General features: G+C 52.2%; 1 protein-coding gene across 13 annotated transcripts in view; it reads left to right on the forward strand.

Moving 5' to 3' along the window:
* Window positions 1–13,214, forward strand: part of ST3GAL4 (ST3 beta-galactoside alpha-2,3-sialyltransferase 4) — a 36,061-nt gene extending 22,847 nt beyond the window's left edge. For 2 of the 13 annotated variants that reach the window (XM_033097758.1, XM_033097759.1), the window contains exons 2-11: window positions 5,191–5,266; window positions 5,539–5,647; window positions 6,039–6,119; window positions 6,367–6,464; window positions 6,691–6,751; window positions 7,290–7,385; window positions 7,482–7,671; window positions 8,355–8,513; window positions 12,094–12,237; window positions 12,543–13,214. In XM_033097758.1, the coding sequence (XP_032953649.1) occupies window positions 5,251–5,266; window positions 5,539–5,647; window positions 6,039–6,119; window positions 6,367–6,464; window positions 6,691–6,751; window positions 7,290–7,385; window positions 7,482–7,671; window positions 8,355–8,513; window positions 12,094–12,237; window positions 12,543–12,629 (1,041 nt within the window). In that variant the 5' untranslated portion in view covers window positions 5,191–5,250 and the 3' untranslated portion in view covers window positions 12,630–13,214. Of the gene's footprint in view, window positions 1–1,161; window positions 1,581–2,402; window positions 2,422–4,285; window positions 4,443–5,190; window positions 5,267–5,538; window positions 5,648–6,038; window positions 6,120–6,366; window positions 6,465–6,690; window positions 6,752–7,289; window positions 7,386–7,481; window positions 7,672–8,354; window positions 8,514–12,093; window positions 12,238–12,542 lie in introns of those variants that run through there. The other 11 variants (XM_033097761.1, XM_033097762.1, XM_033097757.1 and 8 more) reach the window with 10 other exon arrangements.
* Window positions 13,215–19,332: the final 6,118 nt, after the last annotated feature.

Below are 19,332 nucleotides of genomic sequence, written 5' to 3' on the forward strand. Positions count from 1 at the left end.
CAGAACTACCTCAAAAAGTGGCAAAAACGATGGGATAAGTGTGTTCAAAGCGAGGGGGAGTATTCTGAGGGGGATTAATGGCCATGTGTCTTTCACTGTAATACATATTTTTAAAATTTAAAAATTCACCGTATTTTTTTAATCACACCTTGTGTATCTGCTACGTTCTAGTCACTATAGTAAAGTCTGTCTAGCCATATGAAGGAGTCCCGGACCAGAGGTCATAGTCTCATGGACAAATACGAAAACACATAATAATATAATTATAATTTTTTATAATATATAATATAATTATGTGATAAAGCATCTTCTATATTCCAGGTGCTCTGATAGACTCTTGGTGTAAACAAGCTTCTGAGTTTGGAGGTCAGAGGATAGTGGGCAAGGCATGAAAAGCAGTAATTATATAATATGAAATTAAATGACCTGTTAAGGTCTAAAATCAAGATGGAAAGAATGTTTTGTGGGAAGAGGAACAGCAGTTGCTTAGAACTGTCAGAAAAGACTTTGTGAGGAGGTGCCATTGAGCCGATGCTGCAGAAGGAGTGGGATTGTGGGGTGAGCAGGTGGGCAGGGCCTTCGGGCAGAGGCAGAGGCAGGGTGGGAAGGAAGAGCAGGCTCGTGTCGTGTGCCTGGAAGAGGGTCGGGTCGGGTCGGGGATGCACCTGCAGGGCTGCGTTGGAAGGACCCTGACTGCCGCTGAGGAGTTTGACTTTTCATGTAAGGAATGGGGAATAATTGAAGCAGGAGACTGGTTCAATCCAAATTGTTTCTTACAAAGACACCATGTTGGCAGTTCGGAAGCAGGGGCTTGAGTGAGGAAAGTCCAGTGGTAAAGAGACCAATGAGGAAGCAGAGGAATTGGGGTGGGATATGGAATCAATCTCTGGCTCGAGAAGAGGAGAAAGACGGCTACATTCTGAATATTTCTGAGGCTCTAGACTATGTGGCCTTTATACTGGGGCTGAGTTTTATAAGACTTTATATTCCCTGTGCCTCCCACAGTGCCAAGCGGGAGTTCAGCAAACATTTGCTGGAATGGGGAAACGAAGCAGAATCGATAATATTTAGTAACTGTTTAGTAGGGATGGGGTGAAGGGGAGGGAGATGGTGGACGACGGAGATGATGACAGTGGAGGGGCGAGTCGGGGTAGGGAGAGGCGTTGCGGTTTGAGACGTGCTAAGTTTGAAGAGTCTCAGATCAGCCAGGCCGGATGTGCCATAGAAAATTAGAACTATTAGAATGGGATCTAGGAGAGACATGAGAGGGCTGAAAAATAAAGAGCTTGAATCATCAGGGTATAAGTAATCGTTAAACCCCTGGAAACGAATGAACTTGTCCTGTGACAACAAGCAGGGGAGAGCAGAGGTTCAAGGACAGATCCCTGGAGATTGCCAGCACTTAGAGGAAGTAGAGCCCGCTTGCAGACGGTCACAGAGGTAGGAGGAGAACCTGGAGAGAGTCTGGACCAGGAGCCAAGAAGGAGGCATCGGCTAAGGATCAAAGGCTTCAGAGTCCCAGAAGAGGGAAGGAGGCCACTGAGAGCGTCAGCAAGAGTGATTTCAGCCTAAAAATAAGGGTGAGAGCCGGGGGTCGGGGGCTGAGTGGGAAATGAGGATGTAGCCCGGATAAGGACGTTTGACCTTTGGAAGCAAGGATGGAGATACAGGGGTTGCTTGCGGAGGAGACTGAGGCAGAGAGGGCTGCTGTTGTTTTCTTAGGAAGGAGATCTGAGTATGTTCTGAAGTCAAATGGACTGGAGAAGGAGGGAGAGATGGCAGGAGCAGGATAAGCAAGGGGAGTCGCTGACCTAAAATAACGCTGCAAAGGTGGGTGGAGACCCAGTGTCCAGGTGTAGGGATGAGGAAGGAGCAGGAGTGGCAGGTGAGTCTAGAGGTGACAGGTGGGCCGCTCCAGTTTTCCTGGCAGAATTGAGGGACAGGTCTCTGAACCAATAAGAATGGAACCTGTGCTTCTGCCCACCCTGTTCTTCCCACAGCCTTTTCAGGAACATTAAGTCCTATCCCTTGATGGGCCCAGGGGCTCTGAGGGGCCTGGCCGCGTGCTGTGCCCTTGGGGGACACGTAGTCCTGTTCCTCTTGGTACAGTGGGTACCTGCTGTATGTTAGCTGTGAGTCGGGGGCAGCATGAGTCAAGGGTGCTGCTTCAGTGGTGCCTTACTTTTTCAGCTGGTACCCCCTGTCTGCCCTTCGGCAAGTTCTGTGGCTGTGCTCACCAGCCTCACTTGAGCCAGGGACACTGTGGTTCCTGGCCGAGTTCCAAGAGAGCACACAGCCTTCCTGCCCTGGGGTCAGCTTTGCCTAGCTGGTTGGGTGAGTTGGGTTCCCTTATAGTTGGTGGCAGGCGGCGGCTGGTGTACCTTGGACATGAGCGGATCAAATGCCCGCCCTCCTACACAGGTACCCTATTTTGACTTTTCTTCTGTCCTTTTGTACCCAGGGGCTCAGTGAGTAATGTGAGGGGAGCTGCTGGGAGAAGGCTACCAGTTGTTACCAGTTGGCAGGACCAGCCCAAGAAATCCACGCTCCTAGAATGTCCGAGGGCTGCTGAACCATCCTTGTGACTGGGCCCAGCAAGGGGAGGGGGTGGGACAATGAAATCCCGGACCGGGTATCTCAGAGCAAGCCCTGAGACTAGCCAGCCTGCCTAGCACAACACCAGCACAGTTTGGGAATTAACACACCGGTGCAAAACTTTCTTGGTCAAAGAAGAGCCAGTTGTGTTGTTGCTCAGGACCAGATCAGTGCTGGTCACCTCTGATGGCCAAGGTCTCCTCCATCGAGGGCCGCCTACAGGGCAGCTGACTATTTTTACACTGCTCAGGTGATTGATGGCCTTCTGCAGTCAGTGTTGCGATGTGATAGTTGATATCCAGGGAGACAGGTGAGACGGATGAATGCTGGTCATGACAGGGCGATTGAGAGAGAGTGCAGGCAGGCGAGGATGCAGTTCACACAGTAATGAAAGGTTAGCCCTGGAAGGATCCTGGTCTCAGCCTCGCAGCGGGGCACCACCTGGGAGCTGCTTAGGATGGGACCCTCCGACCCCCACTGAGTCAGACCGCGCATGTGAGGCTTTGAGGAACAGGCTGTCACCACCCTCCGGACCAGTCGTCACCCTTAGAATTACTTGCAGTGATTGGACACATCCCAGTTCTGAGCCAGGCCAATTGCATCAGAATTCCCAGGTACGGGACAACCCAGCTAGTACCCCAGGCACTTCTCCCCTTCAACCTCGTGAAGTACATCCCTCTGTCTTAACCGGCCTTCTCAAACTTGAATGTGCGTATGAATCATCAGGGGATCTCATTCAAATGCAGATTCTGATTTTGTGTATCTGGAGGTGGACTGAGATGACGAATTTTTAATAAGGTCCCTAGTGACCTGTGCCGCTGATCAGATATATTTTTACCTGCAAGCATCTAAGACCAACCTCCCAGGTGTATAGCCCAAGAAACGGAGGGTCAGAGAGGAAGGGACTCCCCCAGTGTAGCCCAGTATGTTATGCATTCAGTATTCCCCGAGTGCTGGGCTAGATGCTGGGCCTGAAGCTGGGGACCAGACAGACCTGACTCCTCCCCTCACAGAGCTTATATTCCAGTGGGAGAATCAGAAAGCAAGCACGTAAGTCACTAAACAACTTAGAGATCAGAAGCGCTGTGAAGGCGACGGAGTAGGGAATGACGTGGCAGTGGCTGTGGGTAAATAGGGGAGGTGTGCCTGTTTGGAAAAGCAGTCAGGGAAGTCCCCAGAACCATGACTTTCACTGGGGTCTTCTAATTACAAACTTAGAACTTTCCTGGACAGGGCGATCCTTTGTTCCCACTGGGGTTAGAGGGTGGGGGCTCCTGATTCTACTGAGGACCCCTAACTCTGGCCCTCGCCTGGCTCTCTCGTCACTCTCAAGACTCATTCTTTGGGGCTCGTGGACTCTGAGTGGAGCCTGTGGGACTGCCCCCTGGGAGCAGAGCAGGACTCCGTGATAGGACGACGTTCAGGCTCATTGATTTACGATCTGTGAAAAAAACCCGGCCTTGTCCAGATGCTGTCTCCTGTCCGTGAGGAATAGTCGAGATTTTTCATTTATCCCTGAGAGCATACAGACACTAGTCCTCCCCTCTTTTTCCTGATTCTTCAGAAGAATCACGGGGGCTGCTTGGGGAAATGCCCGTCTCAGTCCACCCAGGCCGACTGACGCAGCCCCAGGGGAGGGCCCTGCAAACGGGGCGTTTCGTATGCAGCCCAGGTGATTCTCATGCTGCAGATCACGGGGAGACCCAGCCTGCAGAGAAGCAACTGGCGCTGGTGGTGGGTGCCTGTGCCTCTTGGTGTGGCTGTGGAAGCTGCAGAAATGTGCTATCCAGTGACTCCGGAGCGTGGCCCTCATTGAGTGTGTGATTTAGGGACCCCTCTGATTACCTGCGAGTAGCAGCTCCCCACTTCCACCGCCCGTCCTTACCCGAAAGAGTCTCCCGCTGCCTCTTTGACTCACCAGACCCGCCTGCTCCCCGCACTCCTCCTTCAAACACCCTGTCTTCACTGCGTTTCCCCACATGCCTGGGTGGTGAGAGCTTGTGTACTGTTTGCATCTCGTCCGAGTCCAGAGGACTGGAGGAGGCCTCGTGGACCGTCTCGTAGCCCCACCCTCAGGCCAGTGTCTGGCGTGAGCGGACCTCTTTGGCTGGAGTAGTGGGAGGCCGATGATGGAGTGGACAGGCGCCGGAACCAAGAGGAGGCCTTGGATGGTGGCAAATAGATAAACTTCAGTTGCATGGCATACGAATAACACCCTTGTAGAGTTAGCTTAACTTTCATGGAAAAAGTGGGGAGAGGTACCCACCTGCCTCCTGGAGCTGGTCCTTCCCAGGTCAAAATGGGGAAGAGCGCAGTGAGGGGAACCATGCCAGGGAAGCTGGAGCTGGCCAGTCTGGCATGGAACCTAATCCTTGAGGGCTGGGACTTGGTTTTCCATTCTGTGGCATAGGACGCCCCTGCCCCCCAGACCGTTAATGCTGCCTTTGAGGGGCTGGCGGAGGTTCCTCTGTGGATGACTGCTCTGAAGCAGCTTTGTGCTTTCTGGGGGTGGGAAGAGGCAGATTGTGTCCTGCTCCAGCGTCTGGCAGGAGTATGTGTGGAGCTGACCAGACATCTGTGACTCCTGTGTCCTAGGTGGCCCGAGGCAGCCGGGATGCCAGCTCTCCCCAGAAACCCTGCTACCTGCTGAGAAACATGATCAGCAAGTCCCGTGAGTGTTGTCCAAGAGCTCTCCACCCTGAAGGATGGGCCCCCCAGAAGCAGTCTTCAGCATCATCCTGGGACCCCTGGGGGTTGTGAGGGACAGAGCCCCCTCTCTGCATCTCGAGGGACATTGGGAATGTTTAGGTGCAAGCCCTGTGCTGGAAAGCAACGGCCAGGCGAGGGCCAGGACTGGGTCCGCTTGAGGTGGGGTTTCAGGGGCCCACGATGGGGCCCGTGAGAAGGTGGAGTGGGACTGTACCTGCCTGTTTCTGCCTCCAGCTCCTCTGTGCATGTGCCCTGCAGGCTGGAAGCTCCTGGCCATGCTGGCTCTGGTCCTGGTCGTCATGGTATGGTATTCCATCTCCCGAGAAGACAGGTACATTGAGCTGTGAGTCTAGCTTCCATGTCCTTCCCTTGGTTCTTCTCAGGAACAGGGCTTGGGATGGAGGTCATGGGGTGGGGAGGGAGTGGGGCAGGAGGGTTCAGAGAGCCCGGACGTGACCTCTCCTTTCAACTTAGCACAAAATCCTTCCGTGAGCGTAGGTAGTAGTGGCTTTGGGGGGTAGGGTCTGGGATGACGCCCCTGAGCCCTCCACCAGGGGTTTCAGCAAAAGGAAGAGGTGGATCCTCAATGGTTTGGTTTCCAAGTAGAACTTGGGTTGAGATGATTCCATCCTGTAAGTCACTCGCCAGCACTTGGGACCGATGTGCCATGGGATGCCGGCCCTGGGCCCCTGGGCTGACTAGAGCTCCTTCCTCCTCTCCTTTTTCGTCCCCAGTTTTTATTTTCCCATCCCAGAGAAGAAGGAGCCGTGCCTGCAGGGTGAGGCGGAGAGGAAGGCCTCTAAGCTCTTTGGCAAGTAAGTACTCGAGGCCGAGGGGGTTGGGGCAGGACATGGGAGGAGCTGGGATTGAGTGTTTCACAGGCTGAGGGTCTCCGTGCTGGCCGGAAGGAGGGACTGTGCTGGTGGGCATGGGTTAGGTGAAGCCAGTGAGGCAGCGGGAGATCCTTGGACGTGCACGTAATATTAGTCAGGGGCCTGACCCGGCTTCTGACATGAAGATTCATTCCTTTCGCATCCCCACCCTGCTCTCACTTCTGTTCAGCTACTCACGAGATCAGCCTATCTTCCTGCAGCTTAAGGATTATTTCTGGGTCAAGACACCCTCTGCCTACGAGCTGCCCTACGGGACCAAGGGGAGTGGTAAGTAGGGAACAGTGGTGTTGTGGGAACAGTGGGCTGACTTCGGCCACACTCTTCTTGTTCTTCGCTGTCCACAGTTTCAAGTGCCCAAGTTCTCAGCCGGTCTTAGATTTCGGGGTCAGGGGAGGAGAAGGCAGGCAAGCCTCCGAGGAGTAGTGGAGAGAAAGTGGCAGCCTTTGGAATGCTGGCTGTTGTCATCAGCTACTTCCAATCGGTTCTTTTGTAGAAGACCTGCTGCTCCGGGTTCTAGCCATCACCAGCTACTCCATTCCGGAGAGCATCCAGAGGTAAGGAGACTGTCCTCTTACCCCAGGCTGAGCACCTCCTTCTTATTTTACCCCAGTATGAAATAGTCATGGCCCAGCACCTCCAGTGAGCCTCCCTGTCTCTGGTCTCCTGTGGCCAATTTGACCCTTTTTCCTAGTCTGCCCGTCTCTGGGGCAGTCCCCACGGCAACTAAGCCTGGGCTACGGCTGCTACCGGAGCAGGCAGACTGCTGAGGGTGTCACCGTGGCAACAGGCAGGCCTGGGCAGCATGTGAGGGGCTCTGACACGGGGTTTCTTACTGGTACTCCTCAGGCGTCTTCTCTCCTTTCCTCTACTCTCTTCCATGCTCTGCTCAGTTTCCTCTCCTGTTACAGAAGCCCAGGGCTGCGGAGTGAGCAGGACCATTAGCAGGACTCCTTGGAGATGCCTGGGCCATGGGGACCGGGGCTGAGGGGGCCTGGGGAGGGATCCTGAGCCAGGCCCGGGGCAGACCCAGGACAGGAGAGTTCAGTGGAGCAGGGATTGCTTCTGCATCTGAGCCCCCTCTCCCCATGCCAGCCTCAAGTGCCGCCGCTGCGTGGTGGTGGGCAATGGGCACCGGCTGCGCAACAGCTCGCTGGGAGATGCCATCAACAAGTACGACATGGTCATCAGGTCTGTATGACCGTCCCTCCCCTCTCCTGTTTGGGAGCGACTGTAGACAGGCCCAGTGGGGCCCTAGGTCACAGGCATCTTCCTCCCGCCTCCCAGATTGAACAACGCCCCAGTGGCTGGCTACGAAGGCGACGTGGGCTCCAAGACCACCATGCGTCTCTTCTACCCAGAGTCCGCCCACTTCAACCCCAAAGTGGAGAACAACCCAGACACGCTCCTCGTGCTGGTGGCTTTCAAGGCGATGGACTTCCACTGGATTGAGACCATCTTGAGTGATAAGAAGCGGGTGAGTGGGGAGATGGGGCGGGGTCAAGGCCCAAGGCGGGACCTCCCGTCCCATGATGTCTGCCCTGCAGTCCTGGAGCTGGTGAGGGGAAGGCATGAACTCAGTCTTCGGCGGGGCTTCTGATGGCCCGCCTGGCAGCCAGGGCCTGAGCCCCTGTGGGAGTCAGGTAGCAGCCAAAGGTGTCCCAAGCTCAAGGCTGCCTGGGACAGAAAAGCTGCCAAATTATGTTTGCCAGTGAGAAACTTGGGAGCAGAGGAGCCGGTCAGTAGTTATCTCCAGGCAGGGGGCAGGTTAGGACAGTCAAAATGCAGGTCCTTCCAGGTGGCCCCCAGAAAGTCCACTGTGTCTCTTTGTCATCCAGTCAAATGCTGATCTGTCCCGTCTGGTGTTTTTGCCAAGTGTTTACACAACCCCAAACTCAAGCCCCTCCACCTGTTTGGAGACCCTTGGAAGTGGGAATGGTTTGGACCCCCCCTGGGGGTGGGAGGTGCTGTCTCTTCTCTCCCTGCTCCCCTCTGGTCTCCCTTCCTGTCTCTGGTGCATACCTCCACCGCCCTCCCCTCTCACCCTGAGGGTCTCTGCCATCACGTGGACCCCATCCCCTGGCTGAGGACCACTGGGCTGGCCTTGAGAAATAGGTCTTTGCCCACTTGCGTCTCTCCCTTCCAACCCCATCCTCCTAGGTGCGAAAAGGCTTCTGGAAACAGCCTCCCCTCATCTGGGACGTCAATCCCAAACAGATTCGGATTCTCAACCCCTTCTTCATGGAGATTGCAGCTGACAAACTGCTGAGCCTGCCCATGCAGCAGCCACGCAAGATTAAGCAGGTGATGACGCAACAGGCAAGCCAGAGGGTTGGGGTCCCAGGTGGGAAGTGGGTGGGACAGTCCTAGAGGCTTAGGAAGCCGTTGAGGACCCTGTCAGAGGGTAGAATAATAACAGACATTGGAAATAGCAGTTCACATGTGAATAGTACCAGTGAAAGCCCGCGGACCACGGCCTTTAGCCCCACACGTGTAATCAGAATTATTACCGTGTTTCCCTGAAAATAAGACCTACCTGGAAAATAAGCCCTGGCATGATTTCGTTGACATCCCCTGAACATAAACCCTAATGCGTCTTTTGGAGCACACCTGAATATAAGACCCGGTCTTATTTTCGGGGAAACACAGTAGCAGCCAGGGAGAGCACACGCTTGAGAACCGCGGGACGTCTCCAAAGTGGGGAGTCAAGGGAGAGAACTTACAGGCTTGGGGCTGGAGTTAGGGGATGGTTTTGGCAGGTGCTGGTCAGTAAACTGGTGAGTTGCAGGGACAGCCATATTCTTTTCTTTAGAACTACTCAGGCTTGTGCAGTTGCTGTTAGATCACTTTTTCTTGCATATTAGTCGAATGAGTTCAGCGTTTGAGCTTACAGTTTGTCTTGCATATCACGGTCCATTTGGGGAGTCATGGCGCAGTTTTGCAAGTTATAGTTTTGGTTTCAACTCTCAGTACCCTAGTGGTCTTTGGCTGGTGGGCTTTAAAATGCTTGTAGCTTCCCAAATACTTGCACACGTGTCTTTTGAACCTCAGAGGGACCGTGTGGGAGAGTGGACAGAGGTCACCAGCAGACATAGACAGGACCCGCGTACCCTTTACTGTGGCCTGGGGCAAGCCAACCACTCGGAGCCTCCATTTTCTTATCTGTGTGCTAGGGCTAAAATTAGCACCGACCTCCGAAGGCCATTGCAGGATTTAAAAAGATAATTATGTAACACGCCTATCGTGGAGATTGGTACACAGTGGATGCTCAATACATATTTGCACAATTTTGAATGAATGATTTTTTTTCCCACTGAGTATCTACTGGGATTCAGATTCATATACCTGCTTTTGTGACTGCTCAGTGCCAGGCTCCAAGGATGCATGCGGGGAGTAAGACATGCTCCTCGCCCTAAGGACACTCCAGTTAGCAGAATAAACACACAGAGAGTAGCATGGAGTGGCAAAGTGCCCCAGCAGAGTTGTTCCAAGTGCTGTGGGTTCTCAGAAGAGGGGCAGGCCTCTGTCTTAGGGGAGGCGCCCCCGAGTAGCTGGTGCCGCTGTGGCCCTGGAGGGGTCATGGGGCCACCAGGCAGAGGACTGGGGAAAGGTGTCATGGCAAGACCAAACACTCCCCCGGCCCTGCGTTCTCGTGTGGGTGGAGTTGCAGCGGCATACTCGCCATAAAAACGCCATAAAAAGAAGGCGTTTTATGCCCCTGATGGGCGTGAGGCAGAAGTAAAGGCTGGAGAGGAAGGCAAGAGAAAGGAAGGACTTACTCTGTATTAGTTTCCTGTCTTTGCCTAACAAATAAACACAGTTTAACGACTTAAAACAACAGCCATGCTTCTACCCGTAGTTCCGTAGGTCAGAAGTCCAGCAGCATAGGGTGTCTGGGTTCTCTGCTTAGGGTATGCAGGTTTCCCGAAAGGAGAGCGTTCCTGTAAGACCTTTTGTAAGACAAAATGGTATAAAACAAAGAAGCAGTTACCATTGATTTCTGTGTCTTTATTTCTTTCACCACAATTGAAACGCTTACTTACGCCCAGTTTTATGCTAAGCATAAACCTCTTACAAGCGCTCTTAGGCTTTTCTGATACCTTAGGACACATCTTACTCATGGATGCACAGAATAAATCGAGATAAAGCACAGAGGCTCACAGACACAGTTCAAAGCTCTGGTGGCTTGAGTCTGAGATGCTGAGTGTGGTTCCCAGGAAAGGAGGTTGGTGAGGCCACTCTCACTGCAAAACAAACTCTGAACGCTCTGTTCACTTTTTGCCCTTTTTCATAAAAGCGAAAATCTTTTTCGAATTTCTTTTGGTTAGTGAACACAGGTACTAATGTATTAGGTTGGTGCAAAAGTAATTGCTGTTTTTGCAATTCTTTTTAACCGTTTAAACTACAATTACTTTTGTACCAACCTAATAGGTCTTTCATAAAAACGAAGTGGCGTAACACGAACTTTTCATAAAGTGGGGCATACCTGTACGAGGCTGGAATCAAGGGGGCAGCCAGATGAGTTTCGTCTGGAGGCTGGTGCAGTGAGGGAGGTTCACTTCTAAGCTCATTCTTATTGGAAGAATTCAGTTCCTTTTGGTTGCAGGACCGAGGTCCCCTTTTCTTGCTGCCTTTCAGCTGGGGTAGCAGGGAGCACCCTCAGCTCATAGAGGCTTCCCATATTCCTTGCCATGTGGCCCCCTCCAGCTTTAGGCTAGCCTTGACATGCTAAATCCTTCTTATGCTTCCCATCTCTGACTTTTTCCACGGCTGAGCTCTAGGCCCAGAAGTACAAGCTCATGAAATGAGGTAAAGCCCACTCCTAGGACGATCTCCCTCTCTTACAGTCAACTGTGCCGTCTAGAGCAGTGTAACATGATGGCACGTATCTCATCCAATCCAGTTTCCACACACACTCACGGGTGAGGGTCACTGGGGGTCATCTTAGAGTTCTCGTGCTCCAACATTTACTTTACAGGTGAAATTGAGAGATTGATGACAGTTCTAAGTTTCCAGCTTTGACAACGGGGTGGGCGATAATATGTTTAACTAATATTGGGAATACAGGGGAATAGGAGAGTTTGGTGAGCTTAAGGAGCCTGTATCCAGGCAGAGCTGGCTAGAAGGTGATGGAAATGTGGTTCGGCGAAGGTCTGAACTGGATGAGGTAACGCAGTGGTAAGGAAAGCAACAGGGTTTTAGTCAAACGGAAGGCCCCGGCAGAAAGTGATAGATGAAATGACAGCGGAGCTCAGAAACACACACTGGGAAAACTCCGGTGTCAGGGGGCCCACAAGGTCCAGAGAGGGGTTCCTCACTGGGAGTGGGCCGCAGAGGTGGTCTGGAAGGCAGGCGCTGAGGAAGGTGAGATCCGTGAGCTTAGGACAGCAGGTTGCCCATCCCTGTGGATGCATTCGGGAGGGAGGTCCTTACAGCAGCCCAGAAGGTGAGTGGAAAAGTCTTTCCATTCTCCACTTTACAGAAAGGGAGAGCCCACCTCATAAAGGGGCATACAGCCCATGAGCGTGGGGCCCCCAGGTCTTCCGAAAGAGGTGAGGTCCTTCAAGGTGTAGAACAGCACCTTTCCATCCCTTAGCGAGTTGCTTAACAGTTGTAGGCCTCATTTCCCCATCTGTGCTGTGCGGTATGATAGCCACGAGCCGCTTAAGGCTACTTCAATTTTAATTAACATAACATGAAATAAAAAATTCCGTGCTGAGCTACACAAGCCCCGTTTACTTGCTCTGTCACCAGCTGTGGCTGTGGTTGGCATACACAGGACAGCACAGATGAAGATCACCTCCAGGATAACGGAAAGTGCTGTTGCAGAACGCGGGCCTAGAAGATGCTGAAAGGAGCAGGGCTCCCTCTAATACCTTCCCTACCCCTTGTCCCTCAGAAGCCCACCACCGGCCTGCTGGCCATCACCCTGGCCCTCCACCTCTGCGACATGGTACACATCGCTGGCTTTGGCTACCCAGATGCCCACAACAGGAAGCAGACCATTCACTACTATGAGCAGATCACACTCAAGTCCATGGCGGTAAGCGGCCCCTGCCTGCACGCTGGGTGGGGCAGACCAGCCTGGGACCCTGGGTGAATGCAGAGTGCCAGGGGCCCAGAAGTGGCTCACGGTGAGGTCACTCAGAGAGTCAGAACTGGCACCAAGGCATCTGGACTTCCTGGCCAGTGTCCTCTGTATTCAGCCACATAGATTCTGTCTTCCTTCCCAAAGGCAGCATGGGGAAGGCGCTCCCAGAGTGTGCGGCTGTGGGGAGGGCCACGAGAATGTCTTGGGCCACGGACATCCCTAGAAATCCCCCTTTACTTCCTTGGCTGTCTCCACAGGGGTCAGGCCACAACGTCTCCCAAGAGGCCCTGGCCATCAAACGGATGCTGGAAATTGGAGCAGTCAAGAACCTCACTTACTTCTGACTTGGGCAGGAGCTGTACCCATCGGTCTGCCCACTCTGCTGCCTGAGCCACGCCCAGTCATGTGGGGGTGCCTGGTGCCAGCATGACCGGCTTGGACTCCCCCTCGCCTGTGTGGGGAGGGGGTCCCTGGACTGGCCAGGTCTGAGATGAGGCCATGTCCCTGGCTGCTCTTGTGGAGGCCAGATCTAGTCAGAGTGGAGGCCCCCGGGTGCTGGGATCTCAGGCAAGGAAGGAGCCTTGTTGTAGCATCTCCTGTCTGCCAGTGCTGGGAGATTATTTAATGGGCTATTTAATTAAGGGGAAGAAAGTGCTGTGGGCTGGTCTCATAGCATCCAGAAAAGGGGGCATATACAGTGTTCTGACCACTTTTTATAAAAACAGAAAAGTGATGGGCCCACTAAGACCTAGACCCAGAGCAGACCTCCCAGGAGGGCGGGTCGTCTGGAGTGGTTGGATGCCCTTCAGAGAGGAGCTGCTCCTCCCAGCAGGCATGGGAAAAGCAGTGGTAGGGGTGTTCCATGGAGAAGGGAACCTCATCTAGAAAAGAGGTTCCGAACATATTAAACTATTTTTCCTAAAACAGAAGCAGTTGTGATACCCCGTGTCCTTTCAGATTGGGGAGGACATGGATGGGCAGTGGGACACGGCAGTTGGCCCCTCTCCCGGCAGTGGGCAGGCTTGTGAAAGACTCAGTGGGACCCAGAGCAGGCCATGGTCATTCAAGAAATGTATTTATTGAGTAGTGCTTCGTGCCAAGTCATACATTGTCACCTTGGCATAGCAGGAAAACAAGTGGTGCCCAGAGCAGCCTTGTCTGCTGGACACCCAGCCTGGCATCCTTCATCCTGGTTTGCTTCCCAGAGGTAGGGAGGGGCAGGAGGATGCCAGAGGGGAAGGGCAGAACCCTCTCCCACCTCCCTTCCTCTCCCACCTCCCTTCCTCTCCCTCACCAGCTTTCAGTTTCTAAAATCTCATGTTGGGAGGTGTCTGTTTCAGAACAGGGGTGGAGTCAGACAAAGGAAGCCAAGTTTCCCTTCTCAGATTAAGTGGGAATCATAAAATGGAGTTTATAGAAGGTCCTGCCAGTGGCCCGGGCTGCCAGGATCGGGCTGGGCAGGGCTCCGGCAGCAGCTCAGGAGTTTGGCAAGGCCTATCAGCCAGTCTCCAGGCCAAGGGATGAAATTCCTTTTCCCCCCAGGTCTCTAGAATTTTGATAGCCCTGCCATTTGTCTGTCTCTCCCCTCTTTGTTCTCCATCTTTCCAGGCCCTGCTTAGCTGCCAACTGGGCTTCCTGCCACCCCCACAGCTGTTCCTTTACATCTGGAGCCAGGAGGGAGAGCTGGAACTCCCCCATAGGGAATGGGACTGCAGCTGTGTTCCTGGCTTTCTCGGAAAGAGTTGCAGCCTTGAGGTTTTGAAGCTAGGTTGGGACAAGACAGATAAAAAGGGGCAGAGATTTGGGAGGAACAGAGGAACATGACATGCTTCTCAACAGAGCTAGAGTGGCCTTGAAAATACCCACCGTCAGCCCATAGAATGGTCCTGAGGACCATCACAGGGCATGGAATTGCCTGCTCCCAGGAGCCTGGCGAACTATGTTGTTAGCTGCCTCCCTCCTCCCGGGGGAGAGGGGGATTCTGAAAGCAAATAGGGCCCCAGCATCTGCAGCCCCAAGCCCCCTCCCCTCCACATGGGTTTTTGGAGGAGGCTGGGCTTGCTGACTCCTACAGGGGGGTGAGTGTGGGAGTGGGGATCTCAGCTCTGCTTCTCCCCATACTTCCCCAGCTGCTTCTCGCGAGGGTATGCAAAGGAGTGTCCATTTCCTCATCTAGAGCCATGGAAAGTGGCTGTTAGCACATGTGATCCAGCTGTCCTGGATGGCGGTCACTGCCTGTTACTGAACACACCTAAACTTGAGCCAGAATCAGTACACACAGATGGGTCAGACCGCCCCGATTCCACACACACGCATGTAAACGGGAACATTTTACATTCTTGTTGGGTTATGCCTGTGATGCCATATGCAGACAGTCCCTCATGATCACATACCGACAAGAGTGTGTATGGGAAGGGGTTGTATACACCCATACCGTTCATTGCCCCCTCGGGGAGTGAGCGCAGCTTTCTCTAGGATGCCTCCATCCCTAGGCAGATCGAGGCGGTGCTGGCCAAGAGTTAGTGCTGCCAGTAGCTTATGACGTGGAGTTGTGGGGTGGGGTTCTTCCAGGTCCTTTGAGATTTCATTGCTCAGTTAGCCCAACAATACGAATGAAGTGCCTGCCAACCTGCCTAGTACTGATTAAACTAGGCCCTGAACATGAGGACGGGCCCAGGGAACAACAGAGGAAAGCACTTGAGTGCAGGACGACAAATCTGGGTTCTATACCAAACTCCGCCACTGAATTCTGCAGAAGGCAATCATTTCAATACCTCTATGCTACAAGTCCCAAGTTCCTTTAAACAAGGTGGGTCAAGCCGCTGAGGACCACATATCAGAATTATCTGGGGATGATTTAAGAACGGAGATTCCTGGGTCTTACCCAGGCAGCTGGGGGTGGGGCCCAGGAATCCGGAATTTTAACGAGCACTCACCCCCTGCTCCAGCAGTCTAGACTCCAGGATGACCTCATCGGCCTCAACCTCAGGGTCTGAGTACAAAGCCCACCCCATCCCTGGTGCCCTGGGGCTGCGGTGACCAGGCGCACGCGCAGGCAGAGCGACCGGCGCGGCTGGCTCCGCCCCCGGCGCGGCTGGCTCCGCCCCCGGCGCACCTGGCTCCGCCCCCGGCGCGCAGAGGGCAGGCGGGCGGGGGCCGGCCTAGCGGCGGTGGGAGCCCCAGGTAGGGCTGGCTCACCCCTGAGGGCGTTCTCCGGCCCCCAGCCTGGGCCCCTGTGTCCCTAGCCTGTCCCCCGCCCGGCATCAGCGGAGGCCGAGCCTCCCCGACAGCGTGGCTTGCCGTGGACCCCCCGGGGGCCAGGGGACCAGACCTGGACTGCGAGGGAGGGGAGGAGACCTACCCCGTCCGCTGTAGATTCTGCAAGTCCTGGCCTCTTCCACGGAAGGAAGCGCCTGGACAGAGGGGAAGGGACTCCGGCTCCGCCGAGCCGGGCAAGCTGGAGATGACGCTGAGCGCTACCCCCCGAGTACATCCACACGGTACTCTGTGTTGTAGGCACACCGCGTGGTGTGCCTCAGCTTTGGACACTTGGGGGCTTTTGTTTCCACTTTCCAAGGACCTCGGTATATCCTCTCAGACCGACTAGCCCACGAAACGTGTGCTCTGGGAGCCGTTTTGTCTGTGAGGCGGTGAGGTGGCGTGCACACCTTTTAAGCAGGGTTGGATCGTGGGTTCCACTCCCTGCTGTCCCGTAATCCGCCCATTGAACGCCTGCCCCTCCACCTGTAAAATGGTGACTATACATGCCCACCTCGCAACGAGGTTTTAAGGATCTAATGGGAATATGGTGGTAAGAACATTGTGTAGACCGCAGTATGATATAAATATTAGATTGGAAAGCTTCCTTGCGTAATTGAAAATACCGGAACGCGAACAAAGCAGGTGAGGTACAGCTGGAGGGCCAAGGATTTGCCTGGGTACTGAGTAACAGAGCCGGTTACAGAAAAGTCTTTGTCTTCAAGTCACCCACAAGCAAAGTTAGGGTAAGACATCAGCAAAATGAGTCAGTTGCAGGCTTTGCATACTCCAAACAACGAACAGTGAGTTCACACTGCTGTCTGGCCGTGGTTTTCAAGTTGAAATCAGACGCCTTTAGGGGTCTTTGGAGAAAGTGGTTTCTTGGGGGACATTATCCATTTCTATGGCATGCAGCATACCACAATAGGTTGCTAAACTGAGATTGAGAAGTACAGCCTCAGTGGGTAAGCTCGCCTCTAAACCCTCTGACGCTTTCGATATCTTAATTATAGCTCCAGAAAACTATTTGTTAGTTTTGAGCATTCCCATGGTTCTGTACCAGACATGGCTCCAGGAAATTCTTTCCAACTTAAAAGTTTAAGGAGGGGTGTGTGTGAGTGTGTGTGTGTGTGTGTGTGTGTGTGTGTGTGTGTACTTACAGCCTGTGTTCCTGCCCAGTTCTTTTTCAATGAGTTTATCTCTCTTGTTAGAGATCTTGGGGATCTTGCACCCGAGAACTGAAGCAGGGAGATGAACTGGAGCCTCTTTAGATAATCCAATTTGGGTGAAGCCCAGATGTATTGGAAGGCTCCACTTCTTCATATAAAGGGATTACAGAGAGCTGGGAGCAGATGGAAGAGACCACAGTCCTGTCTAGGAGGGTTAGCACACAGGATCTGACAAAAGGTTTTAGGAAAAAATGAACTTTGGGAGGCAGATTACAGGCTCGTAGGGAAAACCAACAGTTTCAAGTACACTCATCCCTCAGCAGCGGCATAGCTTCCTCTTAGGAACCTAAGACTGGGAGGGTGGAGTTGGGTGGAGGGAATGAGAAAAGGCTCAGATGTTGAAATCACCCTAGGGGACTGAAGTTGGAATTACTGAACTAAACTATTCCAGAACCATCTATCATTCTGAGGCTTCCTAAAACACTACTTACGTACATCACCAACTTTAACACTTGAGGAGTGCCTTCTCTTGCTTAAAAATGTGTTTCTCTCTTGAGGAAAAAAAAAAATCACAAGAGTACAAGTTAGAATCCGGTAGGGAGACTTCAGTTCTGTTTTCTTCCTCTATAGATTTATGTTCCACTAGTGTAGGCCTGCATGGCAGGAGAGCTACGGAAACTAGAAAGTCAGATCGGAGGTTCTTACCTGAAAGTTCTGCTGTAGAAGTCCTGAATCGTTACCTATATCACTTTACTACCTTCTTCCTTAAGTATCTCTTCATGTGCAGTGTCCATTAGTGCCACAAGTATATTTTATAGTCCTTGGGCATCAAGGCCCTGGCCCTTTAATTTTCTTGCCAAGGAGGTGGAGGCGGTATCTTTAATTTAGTCCACCTGAACTTGTCTCTGGGGGTGACCTTCAGGGGGAAGAATCCCTATATTCAGGTCTTACCGTATTTCCCCGAAAATAAGACCCAGCCAGACCACCACCTCTAATGCGTCTTTTGGAGCAAAAATTTGGGTCTTATATAAACCTGGTGTTATAGTATATTATGTTATGTTATACCTGGTCTTATATTAATTTTTACTCCAGAAGACGCATTAGAGCTGATGGTCCGGCTAGGTCTTATTTTTGGGGAAACACGATATCCTGAGTAATACTTTTCCTCTTGCATCACTGGGAGCAGATGTCAGAGAAGCTCCACGTAGTAAGACCTCAGTTCTCCCAATTCCTGTTTCCTGAGACTTCACTTACCTTTTCTTTGAGCATTAATACTTTGGATTCCCCACAAAGAAGACAGCTATAAAGGAACATTCTTTGAATGTTCTCATAGCATTGCACAGTATTTCCAAGGGCCATGAGACTAAGAAGCAGCAGCAGGAGACAGGCGCCTTTGCATGGCTGCGCTGCCTGATCAGTGAGCTCAAGGGGCGCTGTGGACCCAGAGGTTGAGGATATCCCAGCCCCGTGGGTGGGCCCAGTGGGCTGTCCCTGAGACGAGGTCTGGGAACACGGCGTGGCAGGTGGATATCAGTGCCAGGGATGTATTCCACACTCGATGATGTGTCTTGTGAATGGTGTGTGTTCACAAAGGCTGGGGCAGGAGTAAAACTACAGGCCCTGTAGTAATGAACGCTTTCAGTATATGTCAGAGACCTAGCCATTAGAGAGGAGCGGGGAGAGGGACTCAGGAAGAATAGCAATTAGGGAAAAGAAACCTCTCCTTACAGCAACAGTGTATTCATCCAGGGAGATAAATCCTTATTTTTACAAAGAAGAGGAGCTTGAAATTTTCTCATTTTTTCCCACCTCATGACCTAGTTAGGAAGATTGAAACATAGAGTGGTTGGGGAAAAGATGATTGGAGCCTTACCGGAAATGAGAAGTAAAGATTAAGGTGAGAGGTCTTTATCAGTGATTCTCAAAGATTGCTGGTAGTTTTGGTGCGAAGGATGCAAATTATGTGGTCATATCTCCTAAAAACAACATAGGTAAGAGGCTTCTAAACTTTTCTTTTAAAGGGGAAGTAAAATTCAAGATTTAGTTGAGGTTGGTTTATGTCGAAATGGCTATGTTTCTTTAGATAGGCACACCAAGTGGTATTTTAAATAAAAATATATATGCAAATCAAGATAGTTTTTATTTAAATATTTATACTTTTATTTTAATAAAGAGTTTATTTCGGTAGGGAAATTCCTAAAGAAACTAATTGCAGGACTGCCTTCATCTTTTTTTCTGGTGCCATCACAAACCACACACAATACCTGGGAACAGCTCGTTGAACTTGCGGAACGTGTCCCTTGCGATTTCAATTCTGATTCCTTAATACCAACCCCAATACACCGCATATACGCCGCCCCATACAGGAAGTGAAAAATGCAATTCCTGTTCTGAGAAATCTCCCCAGGACGGCATCAAGTTTGTTTTCATTTCCACTCTGAAAGCTCAAAGGCAGCTTCAAGACCTATTACTTTATAGCACTTGTTTCAATAGGCTCCGTCAGGAACGGATTGGATGTGGTATTCTAGCTCTTCAAGCGAGAGCACTTCCTATCCCAGGAAAGTTGAAGAGGTGGTGGAAATAACCCTGGCCTTTCCAGACTGATAGCGAGCCTGAGAAT

The sequence above is a fragment of the Rhinolophus ferrumequinum genome, chromosome 25, assembly GCF_004115265.2.
Source record: "Rhinolophus ferrumequinum isolate MPI-CBG mRhiFer1 chromosome 25, mRhiFer1_v1.p, whole genome shotgun sequence".
Classification (NCBI taxonomy): Eukaryota; Metazoa; Chordata; class Mammalia; order Chiroptera; family Rhinolophidae; genus Rhinolophus; species Rhinolophus ferrumequinum.